Source organism: Peromyscus maniculatus, chromosome 11, assembly GCF_049852395.1.
Source record: "Peromyscus maniculatus bairdii isolate BWxNUB_F1_BW_parent chromosome 11, HU_Pman_BW_mat_3.1, whole genome shotgun sequence".
Taxonomy (NCBI): domain Eukaryota; kingdom Metazoa; phylum Chordata; class Mammalia; order Rodentia; family Cricetidae; genus Peromyscus; species Peromyscus maniculatus.
Genome location: NC_134862.1, coordinates 89,773,228 through 89,798,970, shown reverse-complemented (window position 1 = coordinate 89,798,970; position 25,743 = coordinate 89,773,228). Strand labels below are relative to the sequence as shown.

General features: G+C 42.9%; 2 protein-coding genes and 1 long non-coding RNA gene across 3 annotated transcripts; 1 reads left to right on the top strand and 2 right to left on the bottom strand.

Moving 5' to 3' along the window:
• Positions 1–56: 56 nt before the first annotated feature.
• On the bottom strand, positions 57–9,285 carry LOC102928569 (sphingolipid delta(4)-desaturase DES1-like). Its single transcript, XM_006974177.3, has 3 exons — positions 9,165–9,285; positions 1,463–2,205; positions 57–583 (listed from the first exon to the last, which is right to left on the bottom strand). The coding sequence occupies exons 1-3, from the start codon at positions 9,244–9,246 to the stop codon at positions 437–439; spliced, it is 972 nt and encodes a 323-aa protein (XP_006974239.3). The 5' UTR covers positions 9,247–9,285; the 3' UTR covers positions 57–436.
• Positions 5,209–22,170, top strand: LOC121821370 (uncharacterized). Its single transcript, XR_013043460.1, has 3 exons — positions 5,209–6,240; positions 15,636–15,802; positions 17,388–22,170. It is a non-coding gene; the product is annotated as an uncharacterized LOC121821370 (long non-coding RNA).
• Positions 22,131–25,032, bottom strand: LOC102928882 (sphingolipid delta(4)-desaturase DES1-like). Its single transcript, XM_042258732.2, has 2 exons — positions 24,277–25,032; positions 22,131–22,546 (listed from the first exon to the last, which is right to left on the bottom strand). Exons 1-2 carry the CDS (start codon positions 24,952–24,954, stop codon positions 22,412–22,414), a joined length of 813 nt encoding a protein of 270 aa, XP_042114666.2. The 5' UTR covers positions 24,955–25,032; the 3' UTR covers positions 22,131–22,411.
• Positions 25,033–25,743: the final 711 nt, after the last annotated feature.

Here is a 25,743-nt window from a genome sequence, read left to right as displayed (position 1 = left end):
AGTGCACTTGGTTAGCTTTTTTATTAAAGTAAAATTTAATGGTAAAAATCTTGTCATAAGGTAGGCAATTCATGATGTGCTTACAAAGTGATAGACATAGATAAAGACACCACCAGGAATGATATAATTCAATAAGCAAATGCCCTGTAAGCGGAGGTGAGCACTGTAACAGTCAGGCCGACTGAAAACCAGAGTGAATTCATGATATCATAGAAATCTGATTTTAAATTGCAGCGAGACAGCTTCTGACCATCACTGGTCCAAGTTTAAGCAGGCCAAATCAGGCTGGGGACAGAGCTCATTGGCGGAGCTCTTGCTGCGCATGTATGATGCCCTAAGATAATTACCAGTGAGAGAGGCAGGGTGGGGAGATATTGCCACATATCATTTATAATAATAAAGCTTTGGAGAGGGTTTTCTTTGGCTCTGGTGATTTTTACTCCAGAACCTCGTTCCCTTTTGGAAGCCTCTTCACCCTGGCGTAGGGACTCAGTGTGTCATCCATCACAAAATCATACAAGACTTTCCCCCAGGAGTCGTGATGGGGGAGTTTGTCGTAGTATTCAGCTGCTATTTTCCTCACCTGAAAGTGAAAAAACACAGCAAGGTGAACCGTGAGTATCATTGAGGCCTCAAGATGACAGGTGAGGGTCTGACAGACAGACGGACAAAATACTGAACCAGCCAAAGGGCAACACCTTTGCTCATGGTCCTTCAGACTCCCTGCAGTTCTTCATGAATAAGGACAGTCTACAGATCACACACACAATTAGGATTCAGAAGTGTTAGAAGATGTACAAAATTTATTACTTGGTAAAATAACTCAATTAAAAAAATCAAATTCCTTTGTAGAATGAACACCCGTTCATCATGCTGATCTGATGGGCTTTTGTTAAGATGGATGCTTTTTATTTAATTCTTTGAGAGTTTTATACATGTATGCAGCATATTTGATAATATCAATCCCCTAGTCTTACCAGGCCTGACCCTGCCAAATTTTCCTTCCAACTGCATGTCTTCTTTTTATAACCCATTGAGTTATTTTACCAAGTAATAAGTTTTGCACATCTTGTAACACTTCTGAATCCTAATTTTAATGGCCAAATGTAAGAATCCAAGAGACTGAACTTTAGTAAAATTAGGTTGTCAGACATTGGATATACATTATGCTTTATTTTTTAAGTGAATTTTTGTTTGATACTATATACCAAGTTTTCTTTAAAAATGAGCAAGTGAAAGTCGGGCGGTGGTGGCGCACACCTTTAATCCCAGCACTTGGGAGGCAGAGGCAGGCGGATCTCTGTGAGTTCGAGGCCAGCCTGGGCTACCAAGTGAGTTCCAGGAAAGGCACAAAGCTACGCAGAGAAACCCTGTCTCGAAAAAAAAAAAAATGAGCAAGTGAAGACTAATTTGGATCATATAATGATCAAAAACTAAAACAATAAATCAAAATTTCACTTACCTGTGGAAGGCGGCTTCCAGGAATACTAGGGAAGTCATGATGTTCATTATGGTAGCCCCCATTGAACATGAGAAAGTTCAGAGGCCCATAATATGAGTTGGTGTCTTGCCCCTTTAAGAACATGTAATGGTCAGCTATAAAATGCCCAGCAATTGGGTTCAAACCCATGCCAAGCAGGGAGGCTGTCAACATGTAGACTAAAGATTTAATTCCAAAAACATAGTAAATTATAATGTTAAAAGTGATCTGGGCCACATTATTGATAGTTTCCAGATAAGTAGCTGGTTTGGGGTTGACAAAATAAGGTCGAAGAAAAATCAACAAAGGCTGAAAAACAACCCACATAAGCTTCCTGAAAGTGGTGCAGAAGAACCAGCCTTCAAAGTGAGAAGGAGCATCCACATCAATGCCATCAGCTCCAAGGTATCGATGGTGATCCATGTGGTACATTTTATAAGAAATCGAGTATGGAACCCCAATAGGAAGGTTAGCAAATATTCCAAACCAGCGGTTCCACAGCGCCCTGTGGTGGCCAAATGGGAAATTGTGAGAAATCTCATGGATCCCCAGAGTCATTGAGTGGTTAATGGTGGTACCAAAGACAAAGGCCCAAAATATGACCCATTTCCAGTCCAGGTCTTTCACTAAGTAAAATGAAGCCAGCTTGACGAGAACCATCAGAGTTATGATCCAGATGAGGTTGGGGTCAGGTTTCATCAAGGATTTTATCTCTGGATACTTTGCTGTAAGAAAAGAAAATACAATAAGAATCATAAGTGGAAAAACTACAATTATAATTATAAAAAATTACAATGAACACACCTAAGAAATTATAATGAGGCCTTGGAGAGAGAGAGCTCAGTTGGTATGCAAGCGTGAGGACCTGACTTTGATCTCCAGAACCCAAGGGAAAGAGCCAAGTTTGCTAGCATGATCTTTCCTTTTTTCTTTTTCTTTCTTTTTTCTTTCTTTTTTTTTGTGGTTTTTTGAGATAGGGTTTCTCTCTGTAACAACCTTGGCTGGCCTTGAACTCACAGAGATCCTCCTGCCTCTGCCTCCCAAGTGCTGGGATTAAAAGCATGTGCCACCACTGCCCAGCACTAGCATGATCTTTTAATCCCTCTACTAGGGAGGCAGAGACAGATGAATCTTTGGGGCTCACTGTCCAGACATCACACACCTGATACACACATATACATGTTAAGTAAAGCCTCCTAGCTCAATATTATACTTCCTGTAAGGGAATAATGACAAATCAAAATTGAGTAAATTATTAGTCCCTTGAAGAAATAATTATCATTTACCATTTAGTACTTTGAGCACTTAATAAATAGTATGAGAAACACTGTGTACTATAATAAAGGAGTGTAGTTATTCATTTCCTAGATATTCTTAAATTTAGGTGACTTTATCCTTGAGCAAAAGACATGATATAGATGAAATATTAATATATGTAACCATTAGGAAAAAATAGCTACATTCTAAAAGGTATAATATAGATTTTAACGAAACTCTAGTTGATCTGGACAATGCTGGAGCATGCCTTTAATCCCAGCACTCAGTAGGCAGAGGCAGGCAGATCTCTGTGAGTTTGAGGCCAACCTGATCTACATAATGAGTTCCTCAACAGCCAGGACTATATACAGATGACGTCTCAAAAAATATTCTCAGGACATAGAAATTAATTTGGAATACTCAAAATTTAAAAAATCCCTTGAGCCTAAAACTTGAACAGGTAGTTTTGTTATTTCATCCAAAAGTTCAATGGGAAGTAAATATAAAATTTTCTTTGATGCTTATTTAATATAGATATCACCTATGGGGGATGTGCTCACACACCTTGCATGTGCCAGGTTCTGTTCCTGGCACACACATCCTGGTGCAGATCAAATCTAACTTCCCCTTTCCCACCTCTCCTCCACACACTTCCTAACCTCCAGCAACAGTGTTTCCCTTTCCAAGTCAACTTGTTTTGGCTTCTACATGTGAAGGAGATATGGTACTTATCCTTCTATGTCTGATGTTACATTTAACACAGTAAGCTCTAGTTCCCTACATTATCTACAAATTATAGCAAGTGTATGGTTCTGTGTGTAAAGGTCAGTGTTGGAAGTCGCTCTTCAGTCACTCTCCACCTTATAATTTACATTTTTAAAGGTTTTTTTTTTTTTAAATTTTATGTGTATAAATGTTTTGCTTGCATGTATGTATGTGCACCATGTCTGTGTCTGGTATACATGGAGGTCAGAAGAGGGCATCAGATCTCCTGGAACTAGAGTTACAAATGGTTGTGAGCCATCACGTCCATGCTTGGTTGCCCTGCAAGAGCAAGGACTCTTAGCCGCGGAGCCATCTCTCCTGCTCTCCACCTTATATTTTGAGGCAGAGCCTGTCACTGAACCTGGTGCTCTCTGATTTGACTCGATTGACTAGCCAAAACGCCCCAGAGATCCTCCTGTCCCTGCGGCCCCTGTACCAGGGTGGCTGGCACTTGGAACTGTGCCTGTTTTAATGTGGGTGCTGAGGATCTGAACCCAGGTCCACCGGCCTGCATGACAAGCACTTCATTGACTTCTGAGATATCTCTCCAGCTCATTTCATTCTTATTTGTCATAGTGTGATGGGATGTTATCGTGTATGCACATCACACTTTTTTATCCTTGCTGCTTGTTGGTGAGCCCCTCAGCTAATTCCATAATTTAGCTATTGTGACTGCCACAACACATATGAATGTGAGGGCATCTCTTTTGTATGCTGATTTTATCCACTTTAGAGTGCAGCAGGAAGTGCCCCGGGAGAGAATTAGATGGAAAATTTATTCTTGGTGTTTTGAGGGAATAATACTATTTTTTAGAATTTTTTTTGAGAAAGATCCATACTGTTTTCCATAATAACTGTATAGTTTATACCCCGATAGCAGTGTTTAAAAGTTCCTTTCCTCTGCATTCTTATCAGTATTAAAACAATGATAGTTATTTTAGTTGGGGTGGGATATTATTGTAGGTTTGTCTGCATTTCTCTGATGTCTAAGGATACCGGGAATTTTTTCATCTATTTCTTGGCCATTTGTTATTTGTGTGTGGGTGGGGGGGGTGTTGTTGTTTTGAGGAGTGTCTCCAGATCATTTACTCCTTTTACACGTGGGTTACTTGGGTGTTTTGTTGTTGTTTTTAAATGGCCCTCCTCTATTCTAGCTATTAGTCCCCGTCACATGACTAGTTGGCAGCTATCTTCCGCTCTGCACATCATCTTCTGTCCACCTGTCCATCTCACTCTGTTGATTACTCTCTCTGCTCTACAGAAGCTACTTGGTTTAGTCAAACACTGTTTCTCAATTTTTTTGTGTGTGTTTGCCTTTGAACTCCAATCTGGAAAATCTTTGTCTATACCAATATCTTCACTTGTATTCCCTATGATTTCTTTCAGTTATTTCTGGTCTTACACTTAGGTATTTGATTCATTTCGAGGTTTATTTTGTTTCATTTTGATTTGAGACAGGGTCCCTCCACGTAACCTGGCTGGCCTGGATTAAAGGTGTGTGGCACCAAGCCCAGTTTGAGTCAGTTTTTTCGTTTTCTTTTTATTTGCTTGTTTGTTTTTTGTTTTGTTTTGTTTTGCTTTTCAAGACAAGGTTTCTCTGTGTAGTTTTGGTGCCTGTCCTGGAACTCACTCTGTAGACCAGGCTGGCCTCGAACTCACAGAGATCTGCCTGCCTCTGCCTCCCAAGTGCTGGGATTAAAGGTGTGCACCACCTGGCGCGTCAGTTTTTTTAATATGTTGATAAGAGTAAAATTTCAGTGTATAAAAAAATTATAAAAAATCATATATGTGGATACTTCCATTATTTTGTGTATCTACTTCAATTTTTCATCAATATTATGTAACTTTCATTGTTGAAGTCTATTATTTCATTGGTAAGTTTTACTTTGCTGTTTAACTATTTACAACTACGAGGATGGCTGACTTAGTGTCTCCTGCTCACCAAGTTTATTTTTTTGGATACAGAGACAATAAGGATTTTTAATTAAATTAAAAAATATTTTATGCCAGCTGGGCATGATGGAGCACACCTTTAATCCCAGCACTCAAGAGACAGAGACGGGCAGATCTCTGTGATTTCAGAGCCAGCCTAGTCTATACAAAGCAATTTCCTAGAGAGCCAGGGCTGCACAGAGAAACCCTGTCATCCATATGCGTGTTTTGCCTGAATGTATGTGTTTGTACCATGTGTAAGCCTTGTACCCTGAGAGGCTATAGGAAGGTGTCAGATACCCTGGCACTAGAGTAACAGATGTTCGTGAGCTGTCATGTGCTGTGGGGTGGTCTTTCTGTGTGTTGTGAATATGTGTTGCTACTATTGATTAACAAAGAAGCTGCTCTGGCCTATGGCAAGACAGGTTATAGTTAGATGGGAAATCCAAGCAAAGATACAGGGAGAAGAAAGGTGTAGTCAGAGAGATGCCAGCCCGCTGCCCAAGGAGCAACATGCCAGCAAACCGGTAATGCCACAACTACATGGCATTACATAGATCGATAGAAATGGGTTAATTTAAGACGAGAGAGCTAGCTAGTAAGAAGCCTGAGCCATAGACCAAATAGCATGTAATTAATATTAAGCCTCTGTGTGATTATTTTAAAAGTGGCTGCAGGACTGTGGGACCAGGGCGGGACCGAGAAAAGTGTCCATCTGCAATCATGTCAGTGCTGGAAACCAAACCTGGATCTTCTGCAGAGCAGTAAAGCCTCTTAACTGCTGGGCCATATCTCCAGCCCCAGAGGTAAAGAGTTTTTAAAGATGTATTCTTGCTGTGTTGGCTAGATCGGTCTCAAACTTGGGGATTCATGAAAACCTTCTTCCTCAGCCTCCCAGGTACCTAGTACACAGGTGTGCGCCACCATGACCAGCAAGTCACCTGTTGTGTATTTCTTGTATGTTGATTTGGTGTTCTGCTATGTTACTGAATTTGTCAGTTCCAATAGCCTTGTGTGGAGTCTACTTTCCTACATATATAGTCACAGGGCAAACCTAACAGATGACCTTCCACTTTGTTTTTATTTCCTGTCTCTCTTTTGCCTGTTTGCTCTTTTTAAAACTTCTTAGTATTATACAAAATTGAGCAGTGACTGGCACCCTTTCCTTCTTCCTGAATGCACAGAAATTCTTTTCAGTTCTTTGTCCATTAAGTATGACGTTGGCTGGGCCTCACATAGGCTGTACAAATACCCAACCACTGAGCTACATCCTCAGCCCCATTCTCCTAAATCCTTTGCCAAGCATTTCATTCACAATAGTTCCCATAGATTCTGTTGCTAACTATTTCATTCACAATAGTTCCCACAGCTTCTATTGCTAAGTATTTCATTCACAATAGTTTCCATAGATTCTATTGCTAAGAAGTAATTTTGTTCTTTTTCTGACAGCGTATTATCCAGTTTTACATAAATTTTGTACATTTGAGATTTTTGGGTGTATCTGGTAGATCAGATATTTCTGCCAATTTTATGAAATTCTTAGGAAGTGAGTGGTTTTCCCTTGAAGATGTACCTTAAAGTGTCAGTTTGATATGCAATGTTGACTTTATTTCCATTAGAGTCCCCCTCTACCATCTGTGGCTGTGAGTGATGCCTTTGGCACAACACATGCTATGCAGAGTCAGCGAGAGCCACTGTGTCTAGACTGTTAGGACAGCGACAACATGCTAGTGGTCCGACAGTGTGTTGTAGAGAGGGGGGGCGGCGCGGGAGGGCCCCACAGTGCGGCTTCTCCTGCAGTGCAGCTGGGGTCGGTGTAGGAAAGTGGGCACTGTCGAGGCTGGCTCTGCAGCAGCAAGGGCCTAGGACCTCTCAGAGGTGTGGGCTCACAGGGGCAGCAGTGGGAGGCTCAGCACCCCCTCTTTGGCACTCGCACCCCAGACACACTCTTTCAGCTGAAGTGCATTTTAGGAGTAGAAGCCCATCTGAATGGAGCAGGGTAGAGTTTCTTTTCATCCCCTTTGTCCATGAATACCCACTAGGGGGTTGTTGGTAAAGCATGAAATGGACTTTTAACACTAACTCTAACTACAGATTCAAAGTGTATGGATTTGTTTCTTCCCCCAAAATACAGATATATATTTCAGAAGTACATTGTCATTTTGATGAGATAATTTAAATGAACCCCCAGACTCTTCTTCCTTAAAGTTATTTCTTTTCTGTCTCCAGAAATGGAACACTGAGTGGTAAAATAGTATATTTCATCAAGAAATATAAAGTTCATTCAGCTTTTTCAAGTGAGATAGTTCGTTGTAGGGATAAGTTTGTAGGGAAAGGCTCAAGGTTGAGAAAAGCATTAATTAACACTCTCTTGCTTCCTTGATTTTCTGACTATTGAAGAGAAAGCTAAGTTTAAGAGTCAGTTTTTGTAAAGGTGGACATCACATGATTCTGAGGCAATATGTAAAGTGTAGATAATAGGTACTACCTGATATCTTATAAAATTAAGTACAAGTAAGCTGCAATGTTGTTAGAGAGAGAGAAGAAACCCAAGAACTAGACAGAAGTCTTTTAAACACTGCCTTAACATGAAACTCAAAGGTTCTCACACCCGCTAGTGTTAACTCATTCACAAAAGAAGAAATTTCTAACTTTAGACACTCATAAACATTGGGGTCTGGTCTTTTCATTGGGAATATGGACATCAAGAGAAAGCGAACTGTTGTGTATAGCAGAGATCTCCAGGGGTTGGGGGTGTGCCACAGTGTGGAGCTGCTGTGTGAGACCCTGGTTCGGTCCCCAGCACTGGATGGAGGGCCCCTCACATTCAACCCCCTCCATTAGTGTCCTTGGTTTAAACAGAGAACAGGTTAGAGGCGTGTTCTTTGCAGGCAGCCTAACCCAGGGTACAGTCCTCCTTCTAGCACTGATCTCCTTCCTTCTCACTGCATCTTCTACAAGGCAGAAAAGGCAGAACACTGGAATGAGGAAAAGTTAGGCAATGTCGGAGAGAACCCAACTCAGAAGTCTGGTGGGTCATGAAGGGGGGCCTGGGAGAGAGGAGAGAACTCCCTGGGAACACAGAAGGGCCCTGTATACTCTAGAGCTGTGAGACCTGGTTAGTCTGTGTTAAAGCCCGAAAAACTGTCAGGACAAGCCAGGTATTTTTGTATTTGGTTGGTCATCTGTGTTTCAGTTTCTTCACCCTGACAACCAAAAAGGATGAGAATTGTCTGTGAACTTCCCTTTGTGTCCCAGGTTTGTGGTAGAAAGACAGGAGATGTGAGCACACCAGGACCTGTCCTCTCCAGCAGGCCCTGGGTTCCAGGGTAGTGCTGCCCCTCACTGGGACCTACCTGCATTGGATCATGTGTACTTTGCTCCAGGACCCCAGGATTTCCCAGGACCACTTCCTGAGCCTCACACTCCAGTGGCAGGCTATTTAGAGAAACCACTGCCCAGTGGACGTCCTAAGAGTCCCCTAGTTAGTGGAGAAGGCCTGGGATGTCTCAGTCTGGAGATCTTAACCTGAATCAGCAGGTTGGGCTGAGGGTGCTCACGCTCAGGGACTGGCCCCTGCCTCTTCACCAAGCAGGCAGTTCATCTTGGGGATCTGTGAAGTCCCATGCATCCCCAAGCTGTGAGCACCCTGAGCCTAGCCCAGGCCTCTCCTTCTGTTGGGAGCATGAACAGTAGCCACACACTCTGGAGCATATGCTCAAAACCTCACCCAGGATCTCTCGTCTCCTCTGCGCATGCGGTTCATCCGTGTCGACCCACTCAAAATCTTCTCGAGAAACGCGGCTCCCCATGGCTGGGCGCGGACTTCTCTGGGTTCTGCACCACGTCCAACCTCCTGAAAGCAAAGGAGGTAGAGGATGCTGCAGGCTCTGGTGTGCAGGTGCCTGTGCCAGGCTGAGTAAAGTAACAGAGGGGGCAGAGCCTAGCTCGCCCCGCCCACTCTCCCCAGTCACTGCCCCCTGGCTCCTAGCTCTGGGGCCAGACTAGGAAGAGGTGGTTTGCTGTGAGGTTCTGTGTCTTGTGAGCACCTGTGGGGTCCAGCTCCTGCTGTCCTGCAGGTGACCAGGGTCAGCCCCTCATTCTCGGACAGGATGAAAAAGGAAGGAGATGTCTCTGAGTAGACAAGGCTGCTGCTCAGAACCTCCTACAACTGAGGATCCTGAAGGGTTGCTGCAACTTCACCAAGTCAGGAGGATCCCCGATTTAATACATGGCAGCAGCCCAAACTGTGTATTTAGTTTCCAAAGTAAATGATCAGCAGACCATGTGCATCTGCCTTCTAAACTGTGTAAAGCTTCTCCTGCCCAGAAGGAAAACGCAAGCTGTGTGGCGTGAAAAGCCACTGAACAAAATGGAAACATGTTTCTTGTAACAGGGAAAGATGACATGGAATCTGCCATTCCAGTGCATGCATTTCTGTAACTGGCATCTCTCACAAAGGTCATGGAGATCTTCAGGAGGGTACATTTTGTTTCTAAAATAACTACCACTGCTGTGTCCAAACAATTAACTAGGACTAGGATTACAGAAGGACAGGCAGCGTACTTCCTAGTAAAAGGACCCAGTAAACTACACACTGCCTGTGCCACACCACTACCCAGAGAACACAGAGATGCTGTCAGCCTGAGACATCCATAGGGAGCACTACCCTAGAGTGACCTGGGATCTTCAATAATTATGATTCAAGGAACATAAAGAAAGGGTAGCCTAAGAATTAAGGACTGTCTAAAAGATGTATAACCAACTTCAATGTGCTTGTCTTATTAAGATTCAGATGCAAAGATGCATACTTTTAAAAACTTACTTGGAATTTAATTTAGATAGGTGGAGGTGTTAGGAAGTCACTGCTAAAAAGTTCACTGGAGAACTGGGCAGTGGTGGTGTATGTCTTTAATCCCAGCACTCAGGAGGCAGAAGCAGGCACATCTCAGTGAGTTTGAGGCCAGCCTGGTCTACAGAGCTAGTTCTAGGACATTGAAGGCTACACAAAGAAACCTTGTCTTGAAAAACCAAAAAGAAAAAGAAAGGAAGGAAGGAAGGAAGGAGGAAGAGGAAGAGGAAGAGGAGGAGGAGGAGGAGGAGGAAGAAGAAGAAGGAAGAAGAAGAAGAAGAAGGAGAAGAAGAAATAAAGTTTACTGGGGATATAGTATTATGGTTTTAGTTTCTCAAAAGAGTTCTTATCCTTTAGAAGTAAATACCATGGATGGAACTAGAAAAAATCATCCTGAGTGAGGTAACCCAAACCCAGAAAGACAGTTATGGTATGTACTCACTCATTGGTGGATTCTAGATATAAAATAAAGAACAATCAGACCACAAAAAAAAATGAATTTGGGGAACCCATACTTTATGACTTCAAAACTATAATAATTAAGGACACCTATAATCCCACTTACTTGGAAGGCTAAGGCACTCACCTCTTTAAAAAAAAAAAAAAAAGAACCTAGTTAAAAAAAAAAAAAAAGAAGAAGTAAATACCAGATAAATGTCAGGGAAAAGTACGAAGTTATGCTCTACTGCTGATATAAGCTACAGTTCTTGGTGTATTGATATGAAATGGTCTCCAACGCATATGTTAAATGTAAAGCAGTAGGTATAAAGAGAATGGTGAGTGTACATAATAAATGTACTCGCTTCCTTAAATATGCATAAAATACACAAGACATCCAAGCAGTGACTGCATTGTGCCAGAGTAAGTAGGAGAGAGGATGAGAAGGGAATATTTTCCCACTGTGTCTAACAATGACCCTCCTGTCTCTTCCCCAAGGTGGTGTGATTTCAGTGTGTACCACATCGCCAAGGCATCAGTTACTGAAAAACAATTTCCCACAAATTTTACTATTTGTTTTCTTAAAACCTGCAAACGCTCTTCTTCAGTTTCTTCCAAGTCCCCTCAAAGCTATGTTTTCCTCACGGGCTGGGTGAGGTTCAGCCCACCTTGGATCTCTGCTCAGCAATGCTCCCCACCCTTGGCTGTGCAGGGTGGGAGCTTGGGCACACCCGACACTCTCCCTGCCCACTGCATGAGGAATAGCAGCTCCCCCCACAACCCTCCCTGTGTCTCCAGGCAAACTTAGACTTTCCATTTGCTGTCAGCACCCCTGATTCAGACCCAGCCTGGAGGCTGCTGGTAACATAAACTGCTGCCTGCTTAGGCCATGTTCTTCATCCCTCTCGATATCAGAATCTAAGTGTATGTCCTAAGCTGGCCTTTCCTGACTGCCCGGGAGCTTTTCAGACCCCACCTCTTCTGTCACTGTAGACTCTAGGGAAGGGTAAGGAGAAAAATGATTCAGATTAAAAATGTAGCTGTTTTAAAAGTCGTGTTTGACATTCTAAGAAAAGTACTTGAGCTATAGAGAGATTATGAGAGGGACCCTTGTTTAGCTACATCCGGGTCTGCAGTTTCAGAACCTCTCACTGTGGTGTAAGAACAGAAAAGTCAACTAAGAGAAGCACAGACTGAATGCTTTGGGTTTGAAATGGCCTGAATCTCTTATCTGGCTTTCATATCTTTTATTAGTGTTGGCAAGAGATTTTCGATGAGATGATCATCCGAGTCATGCAGGAGGATCCATCCAGTGTCTGTCCAAGACCTGGAAGTGTCCGCATAGCCCCTGATGGCGCTGGGTATCGGGTGAGATAAGGGTTTTCCTCCACACGAACTTCCCCCTTCCCATGCTCTAATTAGTTAGCTAATTTGTTCTGGTTTCTGTATTCGAGACAGTGTCCCTCTGTAGTTCATGCTGCTCTCCCATCTCATCCTCCTTCTCAGCCTGGGATTGCAGGTACATGCACACACATGCAGCTACCATTTAATTTTTTAACAGGCATTTGAATAATCATTCAGCTGAACTCTTAGAATGACCTGAAAAGGCTTGGGCCTTGATATGCTAGGTTAATGTTGATTCACAGAAGAAAAATTATAGTAAGCCTTCCTCACTCTAAACAAACTTTGATCATGATATCTACTTCTGGATATCAAGTGGGCACCACACCCTGTCAGTAAGTGTTTGCCTGTAAATATCTGATTATTTTGTTGTTGTTACTGTTGTGCTTCTGGATTAGTAATGACCACATGCATTTGCAGTTAAAACTGTCCCACATGTGGCTGTAACTAGAGCAGGACTGACATGAGGCTAGCACTCCGTTTCACCCTCCGTCCTCTGCCCTTGAGGCCTCCCTCAGATTTGCTGTTCCTGCCCAGTATTAGAGGCCCTTGTGCCATTTAGAGCTGGCATCTTTAGTCCCACAGGCTCTGCAGTCTCAGAGTCTACGCCCCGAGCTGCCTCCCCTGGTGTCCCCTTTCTTCCAGTACACAGGCCCCCCAGGGCTCTGGGCCTCCCTCTTTCATAGGGATGACCTCCATCAGCCCAGTTGCTTACTCATTTCTGTGGGGTTCTGTGGGATTCTGTGGGTTTGTCCTCACATCTCTGGTTTGGATACCTCAGTTCCCAGATGCCAATCAACTGCTTAAGTGACATGTCACATGCAGGACCACCTGAGATGCTGGGCTGTCTGGACATCCCATGAAAGCCAGATGGTTCCTCATGCTTTCTTTTTTCCATCTCAACTCAGCTCAAGAACAAAAGTGGACTGTGGGGAAACTTATATCATGACCTCAACAGAAAGAGGAAAAAGTGTAATAAGACCAAGTTAGCAACAGTTTTGCAGACAATCCAATGGAACCTGCTTGTCAGAATAGAAGATAAATAAGTGGGAAATTAGCGAGCAAAATCACTTCACTCTATGCTTCTATAGAGCAGCAGCAACTGTTTCAAAGTACAATTAAACTGAACAAAAACAACTATGAGAACATAAAAATGCATCTAGAAACACCTGACCAAAGATTTTAAGGTCTTTAGGATCATATGTCAACAATCTGGTGGGAGGTTTACAGAGGACTGAACCAGGGCTTGCGGGTGACAAGCACACACCACCACCCAGCACCAAACTCCATCCAATAGCATAAGCTCTTTACAGAAAGACACTAAGGACTTGAACGCACCATGCAATAGACCATAGTAATAGACCGGGAGGCTAAATTCCATAAAAATATAAGTTCTCCCATTCAGATAGTTGATCTACAGATTCAAACCGATTCTAACCAAACTTGCAAGTAGAATTTTGTTGGAAACTGATCAGATGCTCTTTGAATTTAACATGGAAGAGTAACATCAAGATGAGGACACACCAAGATAACTGCAAAAGAAGGAAAGTGACTTTTCCAGAGACTGTAATCCTTCTACCGCTCTAATAGGTCATTCATAGAGCATCACGGCTAACTCCTGCTACTGTAACAAATTACCATAGACTTGGTGGGTTACCAAAAAAAAACCAAAAAACAAAAACAAAACAACAACAACAACAAAAACAAAACAACAACAACAACAAAAAACTCATATCCCTATAACTCACAGGCAGGCCAGTGTACAACCTTGGCACAGGCAACTTCACTGTCCTGTGAGCTCTCTCTTCCTAGTTCTTAGAGGACATCTTTTCACAGTGTCCTCAGGGGAGAAGTAGAAGGAAGCTCCCATGGGTCTCTTTTATAAGGGCTTCAGCCCTGTGTATGAGATCCCTACTCTCACTTCTCCAGGGCCCTGCCTAGAAATACCATAACACTGATATGTAGTACTCTGTAGGAGACAGAATATATATTATTAACATATGAAGAAAGGTCATAATAATGGGGCAGAACAGAGGTTCCAGAAAGAAATCCTATGAGTGTGAGCACCTTAAGATGAGTGAGGAAGAAAGAATTTTAAATGAGATGAACCTACGCCACTGGACACTAACATGGTTCAGGTGGATTATGGCCAAAATGTGGAGGCTGAAACTAAGTTATTTTTAAACTTAGTAGACATATGATTTATTAAATTTAGGGAGGATTTATTAAAGACAAAAAGCATAAGTCATCATGGAAATACATTGGTCACTAAGAGTATAACTCAGTGGTCAGGGGCATGTTTAGTTTGACTCCTGAGGCCCAGCCCTGGAGCCACAGACCAAGAATGAAGAAGAGACCAGTTAAGATCTGTTTATCACAAGACAAGAGTGGAAAGTCAAGCCAAGAGAAAGGGACTGCAGGGCAAATGATCAAGAAAGGATTCTGATGTAAATACAAGGAGGACTCTGAGGACACTCAGTGGGGAGGGAGGGGAGACAAGAAACAAAGGACTTATCAGCACAAGAAGCACCTTGGCCTCTCAGTCAGGGTCCAATGAGGAGGAACACACACTTTCACGGCTTAGTAACAAAAGGATTCTATTGTGAGAGACTGGTTACCCAGATAGCGCAAAGTTCAGAGTAACGTGGACAAGGAAGACACTGTCCCTCAGTTGGAAGGCCTCCTCCTCGGGCAGGAGACAGGAGGACCTCAGCGCCATATCACCCAGTGACAGCAGAGCCACCCGGGTCCTGTCCGGCAGGACCCTGGAGCCCAAACTGTAGCAAGTGGGACCTGAAGCAAAGAAGAGAAGGGACAGTACATTAGCTCATTTTTTATAGAAAACAATCCCATGATTTAAAACCATATTTGGTATAGGTGGTGGCGAGTTAGCTCATTTGGAGAGTGCTACTTAGGATGTAGGTGCCCTGGGCTCCATTTACAGAGCAGAAAGAAGAATCCCAAAAGGTAGGTGAAGAGAAGGGAATGTACACTACCAATATGATCCAACCTGTCCTGTCCTAGCTGCTGAACCTAGGACAATGGTTCTCAGCTTAAAGACATATTTTAGATATAAAATTAATGTAAAAACTTTAAGTATAACTTGATCCCATATTTTGAAGCAATGTGTACCATTAAGAAGGCTGTATGTCAGAACTTGTAGTTCTTCAAGGTATTTTAATGCTAGAGAAGGAAGTGTCTAAAAGTCTGGAAGGGCGGCCACTGTGCTTCTTTGAGGGGAAAGGACAGTGGGGCTAAGAGGACTTGGAGCCAGGAGAGTGAATGGAGGGCTCCGTGGGTGGCCCTTGGCGAACATCTGTCATCTAAACATTGAGACAAGATGTTTAGGAACAGCTGCACTGAGTGCTGATGTGAGTCACATTAACACCACTTTCAGTCTCGGGCACTTTTAACATTTCTTCTTTTAATCAAATTTAATTATTTTTATTTCCCTGCATTTCATTGAGAAGCAATCTGTATTTGACATTTGTTTTATACAAATTGCTTTAGATGTGATAAGACTAAACTTGGACAAAATGTACATCTGAATCGAAGCTTTATTAACTAAGAAGACTGAATGGAATTTTCTGCCAGTGCAGCAAAACCTCAATCAAGAAAACTCCCTCCATTTTCATCACGTCTGGCTCTGAAGTTGCATCATGGCCTCCAGCATGAAGGTACAATATGGCAAATGAAACTAGCTTTCAGAGACCCTGATTAAGATCCACCTAAGCACACGGCTCAGGCTTTAAGTACACTTACAACAAGCTTGGTAAAACTGAACTGAGCTCATGATTCAGCACTTCATGTGTTTTCCTAATTCTTGACCTCTGTTTTGGAAAAAGCCATACTGTTTTCAGTATATTTGTCATCCGATCCCTATTTACTCTATGTAGGGTAAACTGTGTCTGTGTTTGCAGCATAATGTGTCTGCTAACCAACATTTGCAGAATGTGTCAAGAAAACCAATTTTTAATGCAAAACCACATATGTTTACACAAAAGTATAGGAAGTAAGATATCTTGCAAAGTAGAGGTCCTAGAAAACTAAGCATAGAGATAGTACATGGAAAATGCCACCAATAAGAGATAAATAACCCAAAGACAGGACATTTCAAATTTACTAGGTACTAGGAACTTCAAGCCCTTTATGGAATCCTTTTGTCAGGATACATCATGGAGCCTAATGACCTGTGTGTCCATCCCCAGGGCTCCTTTATCTTATCTGAATTCATCTTCACGTCAGTGAATACAAACTGGGCATTTTCTGTGTTTTCATGCTGGGGCTAATCCAGGACCTTGTCCATGCTGAGCATGTGCTCTGCCACTAAGCTGCATCTCCAGGCCAGTCCACACTGGTGTTTATGTGCTGTGTTGAAGAGAAATCTTTTCATTCCTATAGGGACAGCAAATGTTGATGACCTCTCCCCTCTCTCTGTCTCTCGGAGGAATAAACCCAGGGCCTTATGAATGCCAAGGATACACTCCACCACCGAACTACACCTCTAGCCCCAATGCTTTGATTTCTGTGTTACAAAGGGAGCAATACTTGGAGCAGAGATTATTTATATATTGATGGCTGTTATTCAGTTGGGTGAAATGTGAAAACTTAAAAGAATTTAGGAAACATTTTTCAATACAAACACTAAAAACAAAAACCATCTTGGCCTTCCTATTCTATCTCCAACAAATTGTGAGTCTCAGCAGACAATTTCTATCTAGTTCATTACAATATCTCTATAAAAATTTGTTACATTTTCTTTACTTTGTGTGTGTGTGTGTGTGTGTGTGTGTGTGTGTGTGTGTGTGTGTGTGTGCCATGGTGTGCATGCAGAGGACCAGAAGACAACTTTCAGGAATTGGTTTCTCCTTTCCCCATGCCTATGTCCCAGGAATCACCTCACTTTGAGAGGTGTGGTGGCCATCCCCATTACAATACCTCTGACAACATAGCAAACACATTCTGAACACTCTTTCTGGAGTATGAACTCCCCCACACCCTAAGCTCACTCGTTAGACTAGACTGATCAGGCAATGGCTCCAGGGATCCCCCTGTCCTGCCTCCCCAGGCTGGGATTACAGGTGCCAATCACCAAGAGAGGTTTTTTGTTTGTTTGTTTGTTTGTTTGTTTGTTTTCCTTTAAATGCAGATTCTGGGAATGGAACTCGGGTCTTCACGCCTGTGCACCAAGAACTTCACCATCACCTCAGGCCACTCCTCAGACAGTACAGAAAGATCACCTCATAATTTTAATACTTGCAGGTTCACAATGGTGGGCAGTGTTGATGCACACTGTAATTCCAGCAGTCTGGAGGCTGTGGCAGAAAGACCTCAAGGTTAAGGCCGATGTCAGTAACAGAACTTTCCAGGCCAGACAGATGTCTCTGAATGAAAAAAAGAAGACTGAAAAATGAAAGTGTACAAATGACACTGGCTGTCTGGGTAAGCCATTCTGTTTTCTCTTTCTCTGACAAAGCATATAGGGACTGGGAGTCACATAATTCATAAACTTTAATTTAATGGTTGCGAGGAGGGATTGTACCCCTGTATGAATGTCATGAGCACAGCCATGTCAAGGACCCCAGTGCCTAAGACCCAAGGACATGCAAGGCCTTCCCTGACCCAGTTATGTGCTGACATGTCAACCCCTGCATCCTCCTCCTGGGTGACTGATGCTGAGACTGCTCCTCTACAGAGACTCCTGTTAAGATCAGGCAGCCTGTCTTCTTGTTCAGCTGTCTACTGTGAGCACAGAGTCTCCAGGCTGCTGGTGCGTCGCTGTCTAGACACTCAGGCGTCCAAAACCCAGCTTCTCTGCACATGTGTCTGTCATTTCTTCATTCTATGTCACCGGGTGTCAGTCACAAAGCCATGTAGGCTGCAGCCAACGGTGGCAGTCGTTTTCATAGCAGCGAGGATTCCTGCGGAGCTAGCTAAACGATCGTTTCTCCTCTCTGTCACTCTGCAGAATTATAAAAAATCAACAGACTCTTAGAGTTGTTCCATGGATCAAAATTGTAAGCAAATGTCTCGGCTAAGCCCTCTTGTACTTGTTAACTTAGAAATCTTAACTAACACACAAGGGTGAAGGAGATGTCGTGCACAAAAGTACTTGGTTAGGACCAAGTAAGCAAATCCTTGTAGAACTCCTTTATTTGGTGCTAGAAGATGCTTTTTTATTGTTTCTATTTTTCAAGATAGGATTTCACTGTGCAACAGCCTTGGCTGTCCTGGAACTCACTCTGTAGACCAGGCTGGTCTCAAACATTACCTGCCTCTGCCTCCCAAGTGCTGGGATTAAAGGCATGCTCCACCACCATCACGGCTGGATAATTCTTGTAAATAGAGATCTCTGCAATGCCCCTGCTTCCAGGGAGTTGAGGCTAAAGGATTTGCAGAATGGTTTGCCTAGAAAGAAAATACCAGTGCTGCCCAGGAGGTGGTGCTCAGGAGTCAGGGAGGTCCTGGAAGGATGGAGGGTTGGAGCCCTGGGGAAAGTTCCACCCAGCATCAGGATTTCCTGCCAAAACCACACCCTAACCCCTTCCTGCATGGTAAAAGTTTCTCACATACTTGTGCTATGGTTTGAACATGGAAACTGAGACACCAAAGTCCCCTCTATTTCCCTCAGGCAGACATTAAGTAAACCACTGATTTCTGTCTCCACAGTTTTCAGGAGAGCAGCATGCAGTGTGTTCTCAGCTTTCCCAGCACATGGGGTCCACATGTAGTTAACATGATGGGCCCGTTCCTCTGCGGTGATGAGAGCACACCCACGATGGGGAGGAGAAGTCCTGCGATCTGGTGTCAGAAAGGACTAAAAGTCTTTGGGTTTTGTCAGCTGTAGGGAGGCTGCACATGGCCTGGTTCTGAGCTGTTGCCAGACAGTGAGTGAGAGTCTGCATTTGTGCTCCTGAAAGAGCTTTGTGAGGCCCAGCAGAGCACAGCAGGGCCTGGGTTGTGTGTGGGAAGACACAGGGCTGCTCCTCTCAGCATTCCTGTCTTAGATCCGCCCTGTTAGGGCTGTGTTATTGCAGAGTTGCCTTGTCTGGTGTCCAGGTGCTGTGGAATTATTCATGTTTGGTTTTAAAAGCAGCTTCAGTAGCTTGGGGTTCAGCTTGTCATCAGTTCTCGGCACCTGTGTGTTACAAACAAGAGGGATTTGCAGTTCTTTTAACTTCATTGCCTACATTGCTTAGGATCTGGGGACATGCTGTACTCAGACACAGGCCCCCAATCTACATTCCTGTTCAGGAGGGGAAGGACCCCCAGACAGCCTTCCCTGCTGCCCATCTGTTCCTCATCATCTGGGGATGGGGAGTCTCTTAGAACTGCTCACACTGTCCACAGCCTCATCTTCCTCTAGATCTAGCCATAACACCATTCTTTAAACAGAAATGTACATTGTATATATAACCTACTATGTTAATAAAATTTCTGTTCCCTGATAACTAAAGTGTGGCACTTTTATTCATGTGCTTAGTGGGACATCAGAGATCTTCCTATTTTCCTACATTGTTTACTCCTTAAATAAAGCTGAGTTGGTAACACGTTATTAATAAGTTGAAGTAGAAATCTTGCTTTTCCTGGACTAAAGTCTTTATAAAATGAACTCACTAAAATCAATACATAGACACTTTCCAAAATTGGGGTTTTTTTCCTTGTTTTTTTTGTTGTTTGTTTGTTTTTGGTTTTTCAATACAGGGTTTGTCTATTTAGCCTTGGCTGTCCTGAACTGGCTCAGTAGACCAGGCTTTCCTCGAACTGAAAGATCCAACTACCCCCTCCACCCAAGTGCTGGGATTAAAGGCATGTATCACCACTGCCCAGCTTCCAATCTACTTTACTTCATATTTTAATGTCTTCTATGCAACAAATAGTTTTTCAATTAAAGAATACCTATTTATCATTTTATCTCTCATGGTGTATTATTGCCCTAGAAATTAACACTTCCCAAGTTTGCAAAGTTTTATATTTCAGTCTTCGTTATAAATATGGAACTTTTTATTTCATATATTGGTGTACTTTCCATTTTCCATTTATACTAACATTCAAAAGACCATCTAGGGTTGGGGATTAGTTTCAGTTCCACTACAGATACTATAGTCTATGACTACTCAAATCCCATCAGTAAAATGCAGCATTACTTGCATACAATGTATACCTACCCATTCTTTCTCGGAAGGAAGTGCTAGATGATACCCATTTTCTCTCACAGTGCACACATGTGTGTGACTAGTCCACACTGCTACATAACAGTTGTTATGCTGCAACTGATACAAATGATGCATCTTACACAGGGAAAGTCCGTGCATGTCCAGTACAGATGCAATTAGTTGTCTCTAGAATAGTTTTGATCTTCATTTTGATCTTTGGAAGAGGACTCTGAGGAAAGGAAAGCAGTGGAAGGTTCTGTAGTTGGTGTGAGGTAGGGCTGTAGTTGCTGTTTTCCATGAGATGGTCTACTGTAGTCCTGGTTGTTGAAAAGGCAGGACTTTTCCTCCCAGGGAAACGGCCCAAGTGGGTAAAAGTCCTCACCACACAAACTTATTCACCTGAGTCCAATCCTTGGACATATGAGAAGGTGGGAAGAGAGAAACAACCTCAGAGTTGCCCTCTGACCTTCATCACCTGAGCACTGTGGCAGGCACACACCCTACTCAAGCACACACCACCACAATAATAAATAAATGATGAAACTTTTAAAAGACATGACATTTCTCTTCTCAGGGGACTAGCATGTTCACTTGTGAAAATGAATTGGTCACATATTCTTGGTCTTTTTTAGTCCCTTTGTAGTTCTGCAAAACATTTGCCAGAGGCTCATCACTGTCCTTAGGAGGGCCTGTTGGGAATTTGGATAGCAGCCCATGGAATCTCTGTGTCAATTAGTAGGACTTAGGAACACCCCTTGGGGGTCTACATGTATGACTAGTGATGTGACTTGATTCCATTATCTTCTTTATAAAATTATTTTATTATTTTGTATGTATGGATATGTTGATGGTGTTTAGGTGTACCATGTGATGTAGTGCCTGTGGAGGCCAGAAGAGAGCACCAGATACCCTGGGGCTGGTGGTACAAACAATTGTGAGCAGCCATGTGTGTGTAGGGAATGGAACCTGGGTCCTCTGAACAGCAGCCAGTGCTCAGAGCCACTGCACGGATATGGTGCCCACACAGCAATCCAGGAGGTCCTCCTGCATCCTCAGCACTGAAACCTGCATGTAGCATCCCACACAGAGTGTCAGAACTTCCAGCCACTGAGATCAGAGTCACCTCCCCTTCCCAAGGACTAAGGAAAGTGTTAGGGTCCTAGAAAAGTCCCACAAAGGACCACCATCCACATATGCAATCAACAAGAGCATTTATCATCTCCACTGCAAAGGTACCAGCATGATGGGGCCACACATCTGACACAAAGGCAAAATGGCAATTCCAAGGGAAGATGGCAGGCTCTTTTATACACAGCTAAAGGAATTGTAAAGGTAGTGAGGTCATTCTATCTAGGATTGGCTTATGCCAGTGGCAGTCATATTAGCACATTCCTGATTGGTTATTGCTAGCAGGGCTTGGCCAAGGCTATAGTTTTTCCATTTTTGGACAAGCCTGGCAAGTCCCAGGCTCTGACCTTATTTTGGTTATTCCCTTGAGCTACTCTGGGGCTGGCTCAGGCCTCTCCTTGCTGTCAGGGTTGTTGGTGATTGATTGCCCTTTGTACATGGCTTCCTCAGAAATGCCTATTCAGTTTCAAGAGGAGGCAGGAAGTGAGGCCTAGTTCTTAACTGAATTATTAGCAGCCTGCCATGGTACTTATCTGGCCTTCTCAGAAAGTATTGGAAAAACAAAAACTCTTTTGAATGGAAAATTTAAAATAAGTTTCCACCAGTACCCAAGCAACCATATGTAATAAGAAAGAAAACTACAAGAAAAATGATAAATAAGTATACATTAATACCTTAGATCACTACCTATTTTTAAAGGAAAACATTGTGATAAAAACGCTACAGGAGAAACGGGCAATTTTTAATATGCCTTACAAAATGACAGACAGGGTGAACAGTCTCTCAGGGATGGTAACTGGACAAGCACACAGTTGAGTTCTGTGACAGAGTCAGACTGACAGGGAACCAGAACAGCTTCTTGATGTTATGGAGAGAAAATTCTTCTGGGGCAGCTTCTGAGCATCACTGATCTCAATTTTAACAAGGAAAAAAAATCCACATTCTCAGCTATTTAGAATCTTTGCAGAATTTGCTTTGGCTCTGATAGTGTTATTCCAAAAACTATTTTCCTCCCTGAAGCCTCTTCACCCTGGAGTAGGGGCTCAGTGTGTCATCCATCACAAAATCATACAAGATTTTCCCCCAGGAGTTGTGATGGGGGAGTTTGTCGTAGTATTCAGCTGCTATTTTCCTCACCTGGAAGTGACAAAACACAGTGAGTGTTACTGAGGCCTCAAGATGACAGGTGAGGGTCTGACAGACAGACAGACAAAATACCAACTCAGCCAAAGGGCAACACCCTTGCTCATGGTCCTTCAGACTCCCTGCAGTTCTTCATGAATAAAGTCTACAGCTCACATCCACATAAACAGCTCAGTATCAGAATCCACACTGGCCTCTTGGCAAAGCCAGTGGCAATCAGTTTAGCTTAGCAGATGGTACAGAGAAACACTGGAGTTCCCAAACTGTAAAGTGACAGAGCCACTCAGAGCCTTGATAAGTTTTTGAGAGATTTGCTAAGACTAAATGTACATAGTAACCAGGATGACACAAAAGATGATAAATTATAAACATTAAAAGGATATGATGTAAAACTTCAACTTTATGTATGGACTATAAGTTCTAGAGAATTTATTAGCCAGGTGACCAATACAATGAAAATGCTAAGCCTGTTGAACAGTTGAGGGAGCAGTCAAGTAGCCCTGTGCCCCTAGCCAATTTGAAGGTGTGACACAGTGACCTCTGACAGTCGCTTTCTGCAATGTCCTGCAGAAAACAAACCCACACTCTTGTTCTCTTGCTAAATGGTGCATGCCTTTAATCCTAGCACTCACTCAGGAGGCAGAGGCAGGCAGATCTCTGTGAGTTCAAGGCCAGCCAGGTCTACAAAGTGAGTTCCAGGAAAGGCACAAAACTACACAAAGAAACCCTGTCTGAAAAAAAAAAAAAAAGAAAAAAGAAAAGAAAAAGAAAAAGAAATAATGAAACCTATTGGAATTCATGCCTGAGTTCTGAAAAACTTAACACTGGCATTTCATCCCTCAATATCTCAACACGTGTTTCCTAAAGGTGCCCCTCTATAAAGCAGAAAACACACTTTTACTACAATACGTTATATAAGTCGGTACAAGGAAAAAAATGATAGTCCATGCCAGGGCATTGCAAATTGATGTCTACCCGATTTTCAGAACATTTACGCAGCATTTCAAGGATCTAATGGACAAATCAACTCGCTCCAAATAATTCTGTACTGAAGTTTCACAAAGTAGTAGTAGTATTTTGTGGACCAGTCCACCCTTCCTAGCAAAGCCCGTCAGCATGACGGTGAGGAAACCTCCTCAGCCTGAGATTGCTGCTCACTCCATAGAAGGGTTTGTTTACTAATTCTGAGTTGGTGGTGTTGGAATGAAAATGGAAGGATTAGGAGGTGTGGCCTTGTTGGAGAGCTGTGTCACCAGGGTGGGCTTTGAGGTTTCAAAAACCCATGCCAGGTCCAGTCTCATCAGCACCACACCTGCCTGCCTTCTGCCATGTTCCCTCCATGAGGATCATGGGCTAACCCTCTGAAACTGTAAGACAGCTCCTAATTAAATGCTTTCTTTTATAGGTTACCTTGGTCATGGTGTCTCTCCACAGCAGTAGAACAGACATTGAGACATTGAAACAGCTATTTACTGGATAACAGATTTCACACATCTCCCAGTGCTTCTGAACCTAAATGCAACCACTAAGCTTAAGGATCTAAAAGAGTGTACCCTCAGTAAAAAATAGCCTGTCAGGCATTAGATGTATATTACACTTTGGATTTCATTTTAATGAGCTTTGGTTGATAAAATATACTAGCTTCCTTTAAAATGATCAAGTGAAGACTAATTTGGATTATATAGCCATTATAAATGAAAGTATTTACCAAATCCTTCACTTACCAGTGGCAGGTTTTTCCCCGGAATGTTGGGGAAGTCATGATGTTCATTATGGTAGCCCACATTGAAGGTCAGTAAATTCAGAGGCCCATAATATGAGTATGTTTCATGTCCCTTTAAGAACATGTAATGTTCAGCTATAAAATGCCCAGAGATTGGGTTCAAACCCATGCCAAGCAGGGAGGCTGCCAACATGTAGACTAAAGATTTAATTCCCAAAACATAGTAAATTATAATGTCAAAAGTGATCTGAGCCACAGCATTGATGATTTCCAGATAAGTAATTGGTTTCGGGTTGATAAATAGAGGTCGGAAAATCACAAAGAGGGGCTGAAAGATAACCCAGACCAGCTTCCTGAAAGTGGTGCAGAAGAACCAGCCCTCCAAATCGGTAGGAATATCCACATCAAGGCCACCAACTCCGAGGCATCGATGATGATCCCTATGATATTTTTTATAGGGAACTGAAAAAGGAACTCCAATAGGGAGGTTAGCAAATATTCCAAACCATCGGTTCCACAGCGCCCTGTGGTGGCCAAATGGGAAATTGTGGGAAATCTCATGGATCCCCAGAGACATTGAGTGGTTAATGGAGCTACCAAAGACATAGGACCAAAATATGACCCATTTCCAGTGCACGTCTTTCACTAAGCAAAATGAAGCCAACTGGACGAGAACCATCAGAGTTATGATCCAGATGAGGTTGGGGTCAGGTTACATCAAGGATTTTATCTCTGGATACTTAGCTGTAAGAGAAGAAAATACAACAAGAACCATAAATGGGGGTTAGTGTAAGTACAATTATAATCAATTACGTTGAAGTGAACGTGTTGAAGAAATTATACTTAAAGGGGTTGGGGAGGTAGCTGGGGGGGGGGGTAAGAGCACTTGCTGTGTAAGCATGAGGACCTGATTCAATCTCCAGTGCTGAGGCCACTAACCATGCATGGCTTCCCATGCCTGGAGCCCTAACACTGGTGACTGGAGTCAGGAGGACCCCTGGGGCTTGCTGCTGGCCACCAGGCTAGCTCCAGGTTCAGGGAGAGACCCTGCCTCAAAGACTAAGGTGCAGAGTGATAGAGCAGGACACTCAATGACTGTCTCTGTACTCTGTGCACACAGGTGCTGTTAACTCCCACACACACATGTACCTACACCATACACACATGCCATACACACATAGACCACACACACACACACACACACACACACACACACACACACACACACGAAATTATAGTGAAGTGAACTCATTAATTGCATTTTTCTCAAAATCATAATATTCCTGTTATTAAAGGTATAGCCAATATTTATATGTTATAGGGAAACATAATTTTGATAGCAAGTTCTAATATTCGGTGACATAACAATGTATAATAGGTCTAGCCTTGAACTCACAGAAATCTGCCTCCTTCTCCCTCCTAAGTGCTGGTATTAAAGGCATGTGCCACTACATCCAGCTGATTAGTT

Excerpts from the sequence above, each read along its gene's own strand:
- LOC102928569 (XM_006974177.3), bottom strand. The coding sequence starts at position 9,246 with ATGGGGAGCCGCGTTTCTCGAGAAGATTTTGAGTGGGTCGACACGGAT. Across the intron at positions 2,206-9,164 it reads GAGGAGACGAGAGATCCTGG|CAAAGTATCCAGAGATAAAA; the intron begins GTGAGGTTTTGA and ends CTTTTCTTACAG. Across the intron at positions 584-1,462 it reads CTGGAAGCCGCCTTCCACAG|GTGAGGAAAATAGCAGCTGA; the intron begins GTAAGTGAAATT and ends TTTCACTTTCAG.
- LOC102928882 (XM_042258732.2), bottom strand. The coding sequence starts at position 24,954 with ATGGTTCTCGTCCAGTTGGCTTCATTTTGCTTAGTGAAAGACGTGCAC. Across the intron at positions 22,547-24,276 it reads CGGGGAAAAACCTGCCACTG|GTGAGGAAAATAGCAGCTGA; the intron begins GTAAGTGAAGGA and ends TGTCACTTCCAG.